An 18,275-nucleotide genomic window follows, 5' to 3' on the forward strand; every position below is an offset into this window, starting at 1 on the left:
GATGTCATGTCATGTTTGCCTGCCTTGCACCATCTGACAACAACAACCACTATAACATTGAAGTTGTAACTTGGCCACACTGATGATATCAAAACTTGTTTGAGAAATTTTGATCCAAGTCTCGATATGGCAGCCATATTGAAAAGCCACTAGGGGCTATTGAAAGCAATTTCTGCAGATAATGAAGTCAGATTCGGCTTATGTTTACCATGTGTGGCACAAGATACAGTTTCCAATTTTTAATGTATTTATATAACTTGGACCTTGATTAGAAGATACGGGGTAGAATAGGTCTTCAGCAACCCATGCTTGCCATAAAAGACACTGCTTTTCGTAAGTAGCCACATACGGGATCGGGTGGTCAGGCTCGCTGACTTGGTGGAAGCATGTCAATGATCTCAATTGTGTGGATCAATGCTCATGATATCAGACCCGTGAAGATTCCGGGGTAGAATAGGTCTTCAGCAACCCATGCTTGCCGTAAAAGGCGAGTATGCTTGTCGTAAAAGGCGACTAATGGGATCGGGTGGTGAGGCTTGCTGACTTGGTTGATGCATGTCATCAATCCCAATTGCATGGATTGATGTTCATGATATTAATCACTGGATTGTCTTGTCCAGACTGGATTATTTACAGACCGCCATCATATAGCTGGAATATTGCTGAGTTCAGCGTTAAACAACAAACCAACCAAACCAACCAAACCAACCAATCGTGATATCAATCACTGGTATGTCTGGACCAGACTGGATTATTTACAGACCGCCATCATATAGCTGGAATATTGCTGAGTTCAGCGTTAAACAACAAACCAACCAAACCAACCAATCATGATATCAATCACTGGTATGTCTGGACCAGACTCGATTATTTACAGACTGCCATCATATAGCGGAAATATTGCTGAGTGCGGCATAAAACAACCAACCATCTTTGCACTCTATTTTGACCATGCTCAAATTTTCTCAAAATGCACACTAGACTCTGAAAACATTATTTTTCACAATATCTTAAATTACAAAATTTATTCACCTTTGTGCTTGAACCATGCTCCTAAATACTCCCATTGCTTTGTGAACATCTCAACAAGAAACCAATTGGCCAATGAAGTTGAAATTGAAAAAACACCCCAAAAAACCATATTGTGAAAACAAGCAGGATTATTATCATCATCATTATTATTAACAACCATGAATCATGTCTATACACACAGAATTGAATTCCCTTTTCTTCCAGCAAACCCAGCCCATTAAATACAATGGTGAACACAGATTAAATGTTGAAGAAAAGAAGCCTAGAGGAGATGGTGGCCGAATGGGAGGAGGAGGAGGACGTGGTGGAAGTGCCCGTGGTGGAGGAATGGGGCGGGGGTCAAGTGGTTTTGGCACCCCAGGGCGTGGTAACATGAGGTCTGGAGGCGGTGGAATGGGACGAGGAGACAATAGAGGAGGGTTTGCGAATACAAGGGGCGGCCTTCCAATGGGTGGAGGACGACGCTGATGATGATGGTCCATGGTGCTTAAACTTCTGAAAGTATGCAATTCTGAGCTGAAGTAGACAGGCATATCAAATTTGAAGCTGTCTTTAAAATGGTCCCTTCTGGTGCAGTCAGTAAAGCTGAATGGTTGTTTAATTGTGCTTTGTTTTTGAACCATTGTTAAGTTCAAAACAAAGTGCACCCTCTATTTAAGAATACTTTGTGATTATTATTATTTTGTCCTAAAAATATCTAAGAATGGGGCAGTGGAGTGGAATGGACTTTCAGTGATATAAAGAAACCCTCCTTTCCCTTGTCAGTGCATCATTCCTTGAGATGAACGATAGAACCAATGAAACCAATTTAAAAAAAAATGTACAGTAAAAGTAATATAAGACGTGCGCAGAACGGGTCTCAATTGGTTTGCATTGGTGCTTCTGAATACTGGTGTTGCTCAGTGATACAAGGAGTGATGTGAGTGAAGGCAGAATTGCATATTTTCTCATCTTTATATGTGAACTGTGTCATTGTTACATGCTGCATAAAATACAAACAAAAAAAAGACTCCTGATTTTGTCTGTGGCAGTTCCATTTAGCTGTAACAACTTCAAGATCCACTCATGTACATTTGTTGTAAAAATGGATTAAAACATGAAAATTATGAAAGATCAGTGTTATTTTCATACTGTTTAAAAGAAACTGTTTTTTAATATATATATATTTTTTTTCTTATTCTTTTCCTTTTTTTCCCTTTTTTGGTCCCCAAATGTGAATTGACATAGAATGTTTGTTTGATTGTAACACTATGCAAAGTATGTGCAGGTAAATATCATCTCCATGCTTTGTTTTTCTGTGCCCAGTAATCTTCTTTCCCTGCTCGCCACTGCTGCCTCTGTTACTGTGTGCCAAGCTGTTTCAAAGGGCAGGGGAAAAGAACATTCCTTGTTGCTTGACTGAATCCACCCCTCATGTATCCCTAACCCCATCCACTCCATAGTCGTCAGTTACTCATGGCCATAAAACTCCTATTCGAAGTATTACATAGAACTGAAGGGACATAGGGGAAATATATTTTAAGGTTGCTGTTATAGGATGGTTGAACTTCATTGATGAATAAGGTTTTGCATACAGATCCTATGAGGAAACATCACAGATACTTTCTCAGTAGTCATGCAAGACAGGTTTCAGTGATAAGAGGAAGATAAGTTCATATTGCCACGTCGATCATCATCAATCAATTTCATTAGATTGATTTGTTTGCAGTGTGTAAATCAACTATTTATTACATTTATTGTTGGTAAAAACATTATGAATTTAATATGTCATAATATGTTCATTTTACATCAGTTGCTCATGTAGATCAGCCTGCAGATACTTAACCAAAGAAACTTGGCCTCTGAAATGTTTGACTGGTTGCCCTTTTGGTTTCGCTCATCACAATACTAAACACCTTCAGCATTTTGAAAAGGTTGAGAACAACACTGGTATGTAGAATTCCAATGATATTCCTTTTGAAGCTACTAGGTTGTTAGCTGTGTCACTGACCTCAAGTAATGATTGATACCACTGAAATTTTGTTGAGATGTGATGAAACAAGAACCTAATCAGATTTGTAAATTCAGCATCACAGAATGCCGGTTGTCTTTCATTCGTCAGATACAAGTCTGGTATTTGCTATTTCCATGATGGCATCTTGTAAGATATCATATATTCACTTGCAGTGGCATTTTGAGAGGATGACAGCCAGTATGTCATCAATGACCTGTCATGACTGCCCAGTTCACTTTTCTGTGTTCCTGTGGGCATCTGTTGAGAGACCAATCTTGTATGTATTGTATATTCCAACTGAGGTGGTTTCCAGTTCCCAACAATTCTTGATGTAATCGGATACAAATCAACTGTCCAGCTGCACGTTTTCAATAAAATTCCTAGGATTTTTTGCTGAGAGTTTGTCATTTGTGTTAAGTTAAGACAGGAGTTTGGTGTAGATTTCTTTCTGATGAGTTCCTCTTGGAAATGAGTGCATTATTTTCTTGACAATAGTTGAAATTCTTTTCTCTTTATACAAAGTAAACTCAAAACTGCCTTGTTCTTCAGTGACTGCTTTTGGACAAATATGTATGTGTACATGATATGTCTACTTAATGTCATTAACATTTAATTGTTTGAAACTGCACAAAGGCAGTGCATGCATGTTTGCAATATTGTATGTAGTTCATCTATATTAGTATGTCTTTAAATGGATATTTGTTTTATTATGGAAGTTTCGTTTCAAGGAAGAATATATATATATATACACACACACACACACACACACACACACACACACACATATCAAGTTGATCATAACAAGTTTTATTGCTGTATAAGTCTGCAAAATAGGAAAGGAAAGTTGGGAGGGGGTAGGGGAGACATAATTCGATCAGAAGAATGACTGCCCGAGTTTGACAAATTGGGAGATGTGTTTATGGGGAACCATTTAATGGGCCAACAGTTACACATGGCTGAGAACAATCCCTGGTGTGTTGAAGTCTGTTGAATATCCTCCCAGTAATTGCAAAATATTCCTCTGTAAAAAGAAAGCTGTTTCCTGATAAGAAATTTTTAATAGAAAATATACTTCCAGCAGCATTTCAGTTATTGAATTAAGGCGTTGGATGTGTATATGGCATGCAGTGTTGACAGCTTTGTACATGGTTTTACCGCTAACTGTCATTCTCTGATGCATTGAATATAGGAAGTACCATCTTTGAGGGCAAGTATAGTGAAAACCATTGAGATTTTGTTGCAGGTATCAATTTTCCTTGACGCATTAAGTCAATTTCGGGGAGAGAAATTACTAAACAATGGCTTCATTTATCTAGGAATTGATATTCATAACAACATGGCTGTCCCGATTTTTCATATTTGCCTTCTAAGTTGACTTCGGAATTGGCCATTGGAATGTTCAGATATTAATATTTCCTCTCAATTGGAATACTTAGGGTCTGTACTGCAATGCTGATCTTAAAGGTTCTATGACTGTACACACATGCTGACAAGATGATGGTTGATGGCATTTAAAATACGTTTATGTTCAACTCTTATCACCAACATGATCCTACCTAAACTAGTATCAAACGTTCATGGAACGTGTGCCATAACGCTTGCGAGTAATTAGATTGGTTAAAAAGCAGTCTTTTTCCTTCTGATGCTGCTTTCGATTCATTCATCCGATGACCTCGGCAAACCAGTTCCAAGCTTGACAGCACAGTGCAAGCGGCATATATGACACCAACATTTCACAAATTACATCCTGTTTGTGGTAATGCGTAGACAGATCCACAAACAGTTAAACCTGAAAGTATGTGTGATTCAGGGCTGCATTTTGACCTACCTCGAATATTAACTGGCGCAGGCAGTCAGCGAGGACAGACCGCAGTTGGAGATATGTACACGTTTTTAGGTCTCTGGGTAGTTAGTTCTTTATATTGATGTTTTAACAATAACATTTTATGTACGAAGAAAGTATCATTTTGATAGCATTACTTAAGACATTTTTCTTGCATCATGTGTCTCGAAACTGTAAGCAATAGCATAATTTGGGAGTCATATTTTTTTATTCCAGTGAGCATGTCTGTAAAAAGCGTTAAAGAAACAGGACTGATGAAACTGAAACTTCACCTTTCTGTTCCCACCAATGATGACACCCCATTTGGCTTTCTGAAAGCCCATGGGTTCTTCTTAAAACATAAACCACTTACAAAACACCTCAAATCTAGATTATATAGTGGGTGGTAAAAATGTTGAACCACATATCATTAAATAATGAAAAATTATGTCCTGGACTCCCGACAGACTTAATTTTTAATTGATAATTTTGAAGGATGAAATCGCAAATGTTTCTTATGGAATTAATCTGCCTATTCATCCAACATCATTCTTCTAGCTTTTTCAGTTTGAAGACGGTAATAAGTAGTGTTAAAATTACTGCTATCAGCTCTAGTATCAAAGCCATTAATGATGTCATTTGATTGTGACGTCACAATGGTCTGCAATGCATTGTGATGCAATTTCATTGCAGCGATAAATAGAGGTTATCACGCTAGTGTGTTTGGGGATGGTAAATATCCTGCATTAGGAATAAACATTGTATTTGGCGTGCTAAATACGTAGTGTTTATTCCTAATACAGGATATTTCCCATCCCCAAACACTCAAGCGTGATAACCTCTTTATCATATAATGTCATTCTTTAATTCTGTGCTTGAAAATCGCTTTCCCTCTCACAAACATTACCGAAACATTGCGAGTTTTCCTTGAATGCGCGCATTAATATTCATTACGTCACAGGGTAGGTGATGTGTCAGTCGGACAGTGACAGTAGCCGATATAGTTCCAACTGAAATCTGTTTCTTATACAGTGGCGAAGCAACATATACGCAAAACAACAGTTGTTTTTAATTGCCTTTCGCGGCAAACCATCGGTCTAGCCGCTAGAGTAACTGCCCTTTGTCAAAGGGAAGCTACTCTAACCCTAGTCTGTGAGACGTCACGGCCAGACGTTGTTGACAGTCGGTCTGTCCTGTTTTAACGTTAAGAAATGTAGTCAGATGTACACACAGCGACAAAACGAAACAAGGTAACAATTCAAACTTATTTCGTCTTATGTGACGCCATGGCTGACGCAAAATCACGCACAACGACAACGGTATTTATCGGAATTTCTGACTATTTCGGTTTGTTTCAATGAAAATTATAACAACAAATAACAGTACAGAGATTGTCAGAATGTTTCTGATTACCTACATGTCACATTTATGTAAATACGATCCCTGAATCAACGAGAGTCCCCTCGTGAAATCGTGCGTACTGTTTACAGTGAACACGCCATTTTGTAAAAGTCTGTCACAGGTAGTGATGTCATACGTCAACATTGTTGTACATATTTGGTAATTTCTTTGAGGTGATGGTCCTTGAATGAGAGTGCACACGATCATTGTACCATGCTGTTTACAGTTTCAGTTATGATGCAGATTTTGCATATCTTTTATACATTTTTTCACACAATTAGATTCTAATTTCACTTTGGACATTTGTCAATGTTCATAGAGGTTATCACGCGAGTGTGTTTGGGGATGGTAAATATCCTGTATTAGGAATAAACATTGTATTTAGCGAGCCTTGGCGAGCATAATTAATACATAGTGTTTATTCCTAATACAGGATATTTCCCATTCCCAAACACACAAGCGTGATAACCTCTTTATCATATAATGTCATTCTTTAATTTTGTGCTTGAAAATCGCTTTCCCTCCCTCACAAACATTACCTAAACATTGCGAGTTTTCCTGGAATGCGCGCATTAATATTTATTACGTCACAGAGTAAGTGATGTGTCAGTCGGACAGTGACAGTAGCCAATATAGTTCCAACTGAAATCTGTTTCTTTTACAGTGGCGAAGCAAAATATACGCATAACAACAACAAAAATTACTTGCATTTCGCGGCAATCCATCGGTCTGTCCGCTGGAGTAACTGCCCTTTGTCAAAGGGAAGCTGCTCTAACCCTAGTCTATGAGACGTCATGACCACGATCAGACGTTGACAGTCGGCCTGTCCTGTCAAAACGTTAGAAGTGCAATCAGATGTACACACAGCGACAAAACGAAACAAAGTAACAATTCAAATATATTTCGGCCTAATCCAACTATTTTAATTTGTGGAAAAGGTTTCAAGCCGCAGAGGTCTACAAGCACAGATATGGCTACCGATCCCGCTTGGCTAGGGCTAGTGCCCTCGCAAAATTGTTTCGAAATTTATATCTCCAAAGTTGCCAAAACTTATAAAATGCCTTAGCGACGTCACAGTTAGACACTGATTTTAAGTATATTAGACTGTTCTTTTGCTAATGATAGCAATTATGTCTGTAGTTTATCCAGATTCCCGATGGTTAATTCTGACTCAATTGCCGAATGACAAGGGCGACGCCATGTTTGTTTATAAACACAAAAAGTAGTCCCTACTTGACCTTTGATATTTGCATCTCTATCCGCATATGACCCCCAACGGATATCGTTTTTATCCGTTGGCTTTATCCTGCCGAGAAACCTACCCATTATATGATTAAAAATGATATCATACGTAAATATATACGGCCATAACATGCATGAAGGAACTTTTGATAATCTCCTGTTTGTTTGAACATTGTTTACATAACAATTGATAGGTTTTAAGTGTCACATACGATATTTCTTTCCTTTGGACAAGTGTTACAGGATGAAGCGTAAAGGTAACTGCAGCATGTACGTATTTCTTGGGATGTGTAATAGTCAATATCATAAGTTCATATTAGCAATGTCCATGAATAGCCGTTTCATTTTATTTTATAACAAAAACTGAATATATTACTTTCACAAAATGGATGTTTTGGGTAAAATATTCACACATTTCTGAAAGAATTGTCTTGGTCTTGGAACTGTTTTTGATGTCGTTTGATACACATAACAGTGATATCTAAGGCTTCGCCAGGTGCGCGTTATTCACACATTTTACGAATTATTCCTCTCGTTTTGCATTATATAATCAGGGGTTCATTCTTTTTTCAATATTGTGATCACAGGATATTAAACTGTTCACTTTATTTCTCCAGGAATTGTAAAATGTATAAAAATAAAACCCATGCCAAGTACCCTAGCTAGCTGTTGGTTCAACCGTATACGATTATCCTGACAATTCTATACCAATAGAGCTTTCTTCGCATCCTTTAGTGTGTAATTCTGAGACGAGATGTAGAGAAATAATAAAAATATTTGTCCAATATTGAATATAATTTGGTTGTTTTGAAATATTCTTTTCGGTATTACATTACGTAAATTGATGCCAAACAGGTGCGTGCCTTGTCCAATTAAGACACACGATAAACTAGCTAATTGTTTACACATTCAAGACATTATTTTATTGTTGAAAGCAGTCATTTTATGTTGTGCCGAAAAAGCGTCAAATTCCGTTTTACACATCGAGATTTTCCATATCATGAACGAAAATTAGGGGAGATATATGTTAATCAAAATACCAGAGACATCTTTCTCCGACGTTATGAAAGACATAAAACCAGCCATGACGTCAAATAGAACAGTGTTATTTTTTAGGGTATTTCATTACATTTGATGATAAGGCTAGTGCTCCATTAATAATGGTGCAACATTAGTCAAATTACATTTACACATTCAGGAGAATGTCGGAATCTAAGGACTAAGTTATAGGTTATATAGGGCCATCCATTTCTCTATTACCTCTTTTTTATGAAGCACGATTTCATCATTTCTTATGGGTTTTTTTTACAACTAAACGTATACAGTTTCTTTATCGATATTTGTGTTGGAATAGTTTGGTTTTCCTCGTGAACAAAACACCACGAAAATATATTATCCTTACCCACAGCTAATTCTCACCAAGTGACACGAGTTACAATAAACTAGTGCTAAGCTTAGCGGAGTTATGCCCCCTTTTCTTTGTACGTGTGTAACCTCTCTGTCGCCTTTTGACGTCATAGAGAAAAATCAGTTTTCGTCATTTACGGCAAGCTATTTTTGGCATTGCATGTTTGTCGTTATACATACGCATATAACTCCATTTGGTATTAGTTATGTCGTTCAGATATTAGGCAGTAATTTGTTCGCTCACAGATTCCGTAAAGCTTGTAAATAAAAAAAATCGTCGCACAGTACTTTTATGGGTGTACGATAAAAAGCGGAGAAATTTACTGTTTTTCAAGGCAGAAAAAATTCTCGGGCAACACTTAGAAGTGTATTTTTTTTAAACCGGTTTAATACTTGCAGTTAACTTTACACAGTCAAATAGGGAAATTAATATTCTCCACCTCTGCGTAATTTTATAGCCAGAGGTAGATCGAGTGCCGCGTGAGCGCAATTCTTGCACAACGTTCACTTTTCCGATCTTAGGAAAATGTGCGTCAGAAAAAAACCTCGGCATCCAGAGGGTTAAAGGTTATTGCAACTCACATACATAGAGAATACGACACTCATTCTCGTTAGATACCATTTTTACGAAACGAGTGGACTTTCTATCGTATCTGACCGAGCGAAAGCGAGAACAAATACCATAGAAAGTTCACGAGTTTCGTAAAAATGGTATCGTACGAGATATGCATTGTTTAGCATCGTGCTGACAACCACTCAGAAAAAACACCAAAAATACGCAATTATTCAACATTACTAAATGCCATGCCTGTCCGAAAATGAGCGTCTGCGAGCATTTGGTATGCTTGAAGCAGGACCGAGTCAACGTGATGTTGCAAGACAATGTAACGTCCACAGAAACACCATTTGGTGTTTATGGCAACGTTGGCAACAGACGAATGCATTCAGATACCATCCTCGGAGTGGCAGGCCAAGCGTAACCAATAATCGACAAGACAACTGGATTCGAGCAACACACCTACAAAATCAATTCCAGCCAGCAACAGTGACTGCAAGAAGCATCCCTGGCCTTCGACGAATATCTTTACGAACCGTACGTCGTCGCCTCAGTTGTGCAGGGATTGTCACAAGAAGACCCGCCAAACGTCCCATTTTGACAGGAAACCACCGCCAAGCACGTCTACAGTGGTGCAGACAGCGTCAACGCTGGACGGCCATGCAATGGGGACAAGTTCTATTCACTGACGACTCTCGTTTTCACCTCAGCCACGGCGATGGCCGGATTCGAGTGTATGCAGCGTTATGGTATGGGGTGGGACTACAGCAAGACAGCGGACCCGTTTGATAGTGGTAGAGGGAAATATCAATGGACAGCGCTACCGCGACGAGATATCCCACAGGACTTTGTACGACGCCTGGTCCATTCCATGAGACGAAGATGTGTTGCTTGCATAGCAACCAGAGGTGACATTTTGGCATGTTCATGTTTTTTTTAATATGAAATCACGCATTTTCTGAAGTCAGTAAAAACATAACTTTGCATTAAATCGTATTCAATGTCACAGGAACTTTTGTCGTTCGGTATACATATGATATTGTCGACGCCTCACCTTTCCGCGCGTCTGTCCGTAGTCATTTCAAAACAGTTCAATATTTTTCAACAAAACTTGGCAGATATATACTGAGTCAAATTAAAAACTTCACATTTTAAAAAGTTATCCCATATATGATATACAACAGACAAATGTATAAGAGAAGGTAATTTTTAATCATTAATGTCCAAAGAAGGATTTTAATTAACGGTGGTAACCATAATTTGTTCGAAGCACCTACGGTATTTGGTAATAACATCAACAGTTTAAATCATAAGTCCAAAGCACGAGAATCTGATTGCACACAAGTTCAGTAGCGTGTATGGCCACCATGTGCGTTGACAACTGCCACACAACGCCTCCGCATGGACCTTGTGATGCTTGTGAACACATTATTGGGAAGACGCCGCCATTGTTGCTGCAAAATGGTGCCAAGATCTTGCAAATTCTGTGGTCGGTTCTGGAGAGTGCGCAGACTTCTGCCAAGAGCATCCCAGACGTGTTCAATGGGATTGGGGTCGGGAGACCTGGACGGCCAGTCCATGACATTGACTCCCGCATTCTGAAGGAAATTCCTTGTCAAAATTCCTGTGTGGGGTCTGGCATTGTCGTGTTGGAAGATCAAACCGGGTCCATGTGCTGCCATAAAAGGCAGAAGTTCTGGTACCAGTACCTGGTCGCGGTAAGCAGCAGCGTTGAGGTTGCCACGGATGACAAGAAGCCTGGAACGTGCATTGCCACAGAAAGCACCCCACACCATGACACTTCCGCCTCGAAATCTGTCAACTTCCTGTACACAACACTGGGCGTAACGTTCATGACAGCGCCTCCACACCCTCGCCCTACCATCAGCAAATCGAAGATTAAATCGGGATTCATCACTGAAGACGACTTGATTTCAATTCCTCTGAGTCCACCGTAAGTGTCGCTGTGCCAACAATTGACGTTGACGTCTGTGTAATTGAGTCAGAATCGGCCCGCAGTATGGCCGTCGTGCTTGAAGGTGAGCAGTTCTCAGACGGTTTCTAACAGTTTGCGCACTCAGTCTACCCCTTAACAGTTCATTTCTGGTTGATGTAGCCGTCAAAAATCGGTTACGGAGGTGACGTAAGAGAATCTGTCGATCCACTGCATGTGACGTCACACGTGGTCGACCTGGCCGAGGGCGTTCAGCGGTGGTACCCGTTTGCTGTAGATGCGTCTGTAAATCATAAACAGTCCGTCGACGACAACCCATCGTCCTTGCGACTTCAGCTACGGACGTTCCCGTCTGCAACATGCCGATGGCACGTTCACGTTGAACATTTGAAAGGCGTGGCATGACAAAAGGCCGTAAAGACTTTTGTTTTTTGTTTTTCTTTTTTTGTTAATGACTGCTTACAAGTATGGCTGAAAACACGTGCGGTATTATGGCCACGTGACCAGTTGCACGTGAAAAACCACTTTTGCCACTATAGTGCTCTGCACATGATTTTGATCGATTCACCTGCACAAAAACAGGTGTTTATCTGAAGACAATACGTGGCCATTACAGTTTGAATACACAATAAGGGCCAACAATGATAACTGGTCAAAATGTTAAAATTTTAGGATTGTGAAGTTTTTAATTTGGTTCACTATATAAGCATTTAGCCAGTGCTTGTGCTATTTTCTTCGATCTTGCCAATAACTACCTTATCCTGCATCCTATATTACAGAAACGTATAACAAGAAACAGCAAAGGATGATTGTTGTCAGAGACCATAAAACAAGATTTCAATGAAAAAAGTTTATTTTAGTGAGCATAGAGAAAAACAGTACATACATCAGATGGAAATCTTTCACGAATCACCTCGACAACACAAGATGGAATAACTTTTCTCTGATTCTTCAACTATTTCTGCAAATCCCAAAAGTGAACCTCTTGTTTATGAGGTGTAGATAGATTCTGAAATGAAAAAGTGTCTAATTAGTCACACAATACAAAACATTACAAAAATATCATACCGTTTAGATATATATTTTTGTCATTCAATCTGGAGGGATGACTATATAAGAAGCAACTTATATTGATTACATATGCATAATATTTATACCTTGTTAATAATTCAATAATAACCAAAACAGTTTATAGTTTTCTATCATGTTGACATGATGTGTTAAATACTATTGGTTTGAATACTTCCTGAAATATTGTGAACATGTTTCAATATCACTGATGTAATTTAATAACCTTACATATGTTGTCATAACTGTCTCGCAAATAAACATTTATGGTACTGGAGATTTATTTTATTTGTCAGATTTGTTTTGCATGATATATCTCCAAATGCATAATCAAATAAATTGAAAGTAAATCATATTATATGTTTTCTAAACTTTATTTCAAGTGTTCATATAAAAAAGGGAGGTGGGGTAGCCTTATGGTCAAAGCGTTCAATCATCATGTTAAAGACCCAAGTTCGATTCCCCACATTGGTACATTGTGTGAAGCCCATTTCTGGTGTGATATTGCTCGAATAATATTAAAAGTGGTGTATAACCCTACTCACTCACTCATATAAAAAATGATTGCATATTTCATAAATCTGACCTTGCAAAACCATTTTAATCTGAAACTGTTCCAGATGATTGCTGAAGGTAACAACACCAAAGAATTATAATTATGATTTACCCATTTCTTGATTGTTGGGTTCTAAGGTCATTCCTTTGGGACATGTACATTTGTTGCCACCTTTATTCAGTATTTGATTCCTGGACACGTCATTTGGAGCCACGGCATTATATTCATAAAGCAAAGAATTTTATCAAAGATTTCAGGGCATATTTTTATATGAATTTGAGATCTTGTTAATCTCCTACTGGTCCACAGGTGTAAACAACTAGGCCTACATACTGTATTTGCTGGGGGAGATCTCATGGTGGCCTAGGTGAGTGATGATGCAGCCACAGCAGTCAGAGGTTCATGTATCAAGCTTGTTACTGATGGTAGCGACATCCAGACAGCACAGCTAATCTGCCTTGGACTGCATACCCGCACAGTAACAAGTGCAGCAGTAACATTATTGCATCAGGATAACGATATAGTATTTATTATAGCTAAAATGGATAGAATTGCCGGGACTGCATGTATTTAAGCCCCCTAACGTAGGTGACATTCTTGAAACTAAGTGTGACACTTTAACGCATGTGACAGACACGCCGTGTCGGTACTGGATAATCATTGTGGGTCACGTTCCCGTTCAACAGAGCAAATTGTGCAACTACTTTCTTCTTCGTGGAGGTGTCATTCAAGTAGAAATTCTGTCACATAAACCAACACGTTCTAATCTACTGCAAGGTGGACTTGAAATTCCTGCATTGTTTATATTCATTGGCAGAGAAAAGGACATTAACAAATTGCCTAACATTTTACAGGAAATAACTGTTCAAGTTTAAAGTCATGGCGTCCAGAAAATCATTTACGTTAGGTAAAAAATTAGAAGCTGTACAGAGAGTTAATAATGAGTTTGAAGGTAATTAAGCAGGGCTGCCAGAGAATTATATATTGATCGAAAAAATCTCCGAAGATGGATGTCGGAGGAACAGGTCATGTCAAATAATGACGGCAGAAGGAACAAACGTTGCATTGGCAATCCTGGGCGTAAACCGCAAGAACCAGATCTCGAAGAAGCATTGTTGGTGTGGTTTAAAGAACAAAGAGCTGAAAAGCATGTTGTGCGAATCGCTAAGAATTAGTGATTCTTGGCTACGTAAATTTTGCCATAACATTTCATCCAGGAAGATCATCCATTACGGACAGCAGGACAAACGGAACTTAATGATTCAACGAATGGACAGCTATGATCATCTACGTGCTGTGCAACAGTTGGCAGCAGAACTCGACAAGACCAAGATATTTAACATGGATGAAACTCCATGTTACATCGACATGGCAGGGCAGACAACGCTCGACTTTGTTTGATCGAAGAACGTTGATGGCCTGACGACTGGACACAACAAAAACAGATTCACCGTTGTTCTGTGTATATGCTTGGATGGGCGTATACTCAAGGTCATGGTCATTCTCAAGAACCCTGGTCCACCTCCCAAAATGCAAAGTTCCAAAGAACATTGAGTTGTTTGTGTCCAAAGGAGGTTCAATGAATGAAACGCTGATGCTTTCTATGATAGAACGCGTGTTCAAATCCCGTGGTCTGTATTTTGCAAATCAACCATCGCTACTCTTGATGGACAGTCAGAGAAATCATTACACTGATCCTGTGGTAAAGTCCCTGAAGTCCCTGAATGTCGCCTCTAAACTTATTCCTCCAAAGACGACATCCTATCTCCAGCCTCTTGATGTGTCAGGTGGGCTCAACGCTCCATTCAAGGCTGCAATGAGAAAAGCATGGCAGGATTGGTTGATCAACGGGGACAAAGAATTCACCCAACCGGTAACAGAAAGACGCCATCTTATGATGTTCTTCTCCAGATGGTTTCGGAATCGGTGGAATCTATACCATTTTCTGTCGTCATCAATTCCTTTCAGCTGTGTGGTGTTGCTGTCTTCGGCAATGACGTAACAATGGAAAATCTGAACTCCCGACTACGAGACATCCTCCAATCCTCTGAAGGCTTTGTTCACTCGGATGAGAACAAAGACGACGATCCCTTTGAATCTTCCACCTCAGAAGAAGAAGTAGAAGACTGATTTACAGTCATTAAAGAACTCACATTGAGTGTCTAAGCAGTCTTTACAATTTTGAACTTTTTGAATTTGAAAAAGAAAATCATTTTGTTTATGTTAAAGTGTTGTTGTTTCATTCCAGTTGTGAGTATTGTTTCATTAAACTTGAGATATTCATTTTTTGTAGCGTGTTTTTGTCCATATTTCGAATTTAAGCCCTGGACCCGGTTGTATCAAACTTTAATGATGCATTAACGTGTCATTAAACCTTCATTAACTAATGTATCATTAAATCCAGTTGTACTAACGTTTTAATGACGTCGTGGTGTCATTAGCGCGTCATTAACTTAATGAAGGTTCTGGGGCATCATTAGCGTGTCATTAACAACAAACATGGCCGCGAACATATTGTTTGAACGCTTAGGACGCACAAGGAAAGACCGTGTTTTCAGAAAACGAACTCAACACCTCGAATCCATGAGCGATGAAGAAGTAAGGGCACGCTACCGTTTTGGGAAGGCAAGCATCAGATATATCTGCGATCTTGTGAGAGATGAATTACAGCCCAAATCTGCAAGATCGCACGCACTAAGTGTTGAACTACAGGTAAATGTCGTCAATAGAAACTCAGCTAGTTTGAAATAAACATATTATTATAGCGCCAAATTTATAGCGGCAATCTTTACAATGAATCAAACGCACTTCTACGTGGGTCAGCTCACTGGTCTGTGTTGGTAAAGTCTTATGTGCAGCCTAATGATACCAACCTTGTAAATATATTTCACAATAGAAAGTAATGTAAATTCATGGATCCCTTTCACTTCACTCCAGAAAGATACGTTTTCAACTTGGCGTTGTCAGCCATGATCAATTTCATAAGGGGGAGTTACTCTAATGACTTAAAGTAAATGTGTCGTGCACACTGAAGAGAACAGTTTTGCGTGTTCGATTCCGGCCAAAAGAACCTTTTGATTAATTAAAGCATGCACATCTTATATCAATAATTAACACTTTACTTAGTGAGACATAATGAAAACGCAGCCAAATAAATAACAAAGTGGATATAAGTATTATGGAAATATTTGAAAATTTGTCAAACCTATCATTAGCCTCTGTATAATCATTTTATCAGGTTCTGGTAGCCCTACGTTTCTTTGCAAGTGGAAGTTTCCTACAAATCACTGGCGACACAATAGGGATAGACAAATCAACAGCCTCACGAGTTGTGAGGAAAGTTTCCCTTGCCATTGCGTCTCTTGTGCCCAAGTTTATTACCTGGCCGTCCGAGAGGGATATAGGCGACATTAGAAAGGAATTCTACAATATATCTCGATTTCCTGGAGTGATCGGATGTATCGATGGGACACATGTACGGATACAAGCACCATCAGACAACGAACCTGCCTTTGTCAATAGGAAAGGCTACCATTCGATCAACGTTCAAGCAGTGTGTGACAGCCAAGGTGTGTTAAATAATTTTTTATAATAACAAATCAAATGTCACTGTTAAACCTGTGCATGGAGCATAAATGTCCTCCCTTCAAAGTCACAAGGACAATATGTTTACGACCCTGACACCATTCACGTTGTTAAACAAAATAGCTATCAGACAAATCTTTATAGTATGATATGATTTCAGCATTTGTTGTTTAACGCCGCGATCAGCAATGTTTCAGCTATATTGCAGTGGCTGCATTATGAACCAAGTTCGATGGTAATATTGACTTATATTAACATTGACCACATTTGTCTCGTTCTGTAGGTAAATTTACTAACTTAGTGGCGAGATGGCCAGGCAGTACGCATGACAGCCACGTGTTCAAGATGAGTAACGTGCGGCAACACCTGGAAACACACCATACGACTCTACAAGACGGCGTTATTCTCGGTGACAGTGGATACGCATGTCGTCCGTATTTGATGACTCCGTATCTAAAGCCATCTAGCCCCGAGCAAGAGCGATTCAACTCTTCCCATAAAAGAACAAGGTCAACCATAGAAAGAGCATTTGGGTGGCTCAAACGGCGTTTCCATGTTCTGCACGGTGAAATCAGGATGAGCCCAGAGAGAGTTTGCACCATCATTGGTTAGTTTACTAAGATAATAATATACACTGTAACTATGAAATACATTTGAAGATAACCGATATATAAGTGCTAACACCAGTGGGATACACTCATTCATATAACATAAAAATCGAATGATAACAATACTGTAGACCCTTTAAACAATCATACTATATTTCACAGGTGCTTGTGCTGTGTTGCATAATCTGGCGATAATTCTTCGTGAACCCATGCTGGATGTTGATGGAGAGGACGACAGTAACATTGAAGGGCAATATACAGGTCCCGAAGATGGACGGGGCATCCGTGATTATATCACAAGGCACTATTTCACTAACTGAAATGATCAAACTGTCTCTGCTTTAATACAACTATACAGAAGAATGCAGAGATACCATCTGTTGTCACTGAAGAAAATAGTTGACAGTGTTCGCAGTATGTATTTGCCAATGCGTGCAAATATAATTTTTACAAATATTTAACCAAAATCTTTTGCGTGCACTTTTGTCTTTTCGTGTTGAATCAAAGGGATATAGTTTCCGAGCTTTGTTTAACTAAAATTTAGATTACTGCGTAAATATTGTCCAGTGTACACAGTGCACATTTCCCTTCAGAAAAAATACACCTAAACGCTACACGGATACAATGAGTTTGAATTTGTTGCACAACGCCAAGACTTCACGGTGAGCATGTAAGGTTCTTTGTGTATCTTTAGCAATGAGTCTATCACATTAATTTTATTGAATATGGTTTACATAAATTTCGTCGAAATCATGTATTAACTGATCGGCTTATCTCATCAACTCATCGTTATTGACAGCTACATACGTAAAGAGCACCCAGCAATCTACCGAAGTGATACGTGTTTGGTTACTTGTATGTAGTATAAAGTAGAAGATGGATAACAATTTATTAGAATTGACATTGTTAGTTATCTCCCGTTCGTTCAACTGAAGCTATACAATATACAACATAACACTGTGTAGCACACTATCAATCTAATTGTATATTTTTAATGAACTCTTAGTAACATTTCAAACATGAGGATGTCGTTTTCATTCATGGTGCATCA

The 18,275-nt window shown here is 38.9% G+C and overlaps 2 protein-coding genes across 4 annotated transcripts in view; both read left to right on the forward strand.

Annotated features, from left to right (window-relative positions):
- The window catches only part of LOC139468133 (ras GTPase-activating protein-binding protein 2-like), a 50,518-nt gene extending 47,102 nt beyond the window's left edge, over positions 1-3,416 (forward strand). For all 3 annotated transcript variants that reach the window (XM_071249903.1, XM_071249904.1, XM_071249905.1), the window contains exon 12: positions 1,237-3,416. In XM_071249903.1, coding sequence (XP_071106004.1) covers positions 1,237-1,500 — 264 coding nt within the window. In that variant the 3' untranslated portion in view covers positions 1,501-3,416. The remainder of the gene's footprint in view (positions 1-1,236) is intronic.
- Positions 3,417-15,614: 12,198 nt separating this feature from the next.
- On the forward strand, positions 15,615-17,770 carry LOC139467619 (putative nuclease HARBI1). Its single transcript, XM_071249149.1, has 4 exons — positions 15,615-15,743; positions 16,270-16,600; positions 16,900-17,223; positions 17,387-17,770. The coding sequence occupies exons 1-4, from the start codon at positions 15,615-15,617 to the stop codon at positions 17,542-17,544; spliced, it is 942 nt and encodes a 313-aa protein (XP_071105250.1). The 3' UTR covers positions 17,545-17,770.
- The last annotated feature ends 505 nt before the right edge of the window (positions 17,771-18,275 follow it).

The sequence above is a fragment of the Haliotis cracherodii genome, unplaced genomic scaffold (assembly GCF_022045235.1).
Source record: "Haliotis cracherodii isolate W230 unplaced genomic scaffold, xgHalCrac1.p SCAF_2, whole genome shotgun sequence".
In the NCBI taxonomy this organism is placed as follows: Eukaryota; Metazoa; Mollusca; class Gastropoda; order Lepetellida; family Haliotidae; genus Haliotis; species Haliotis cracherodii.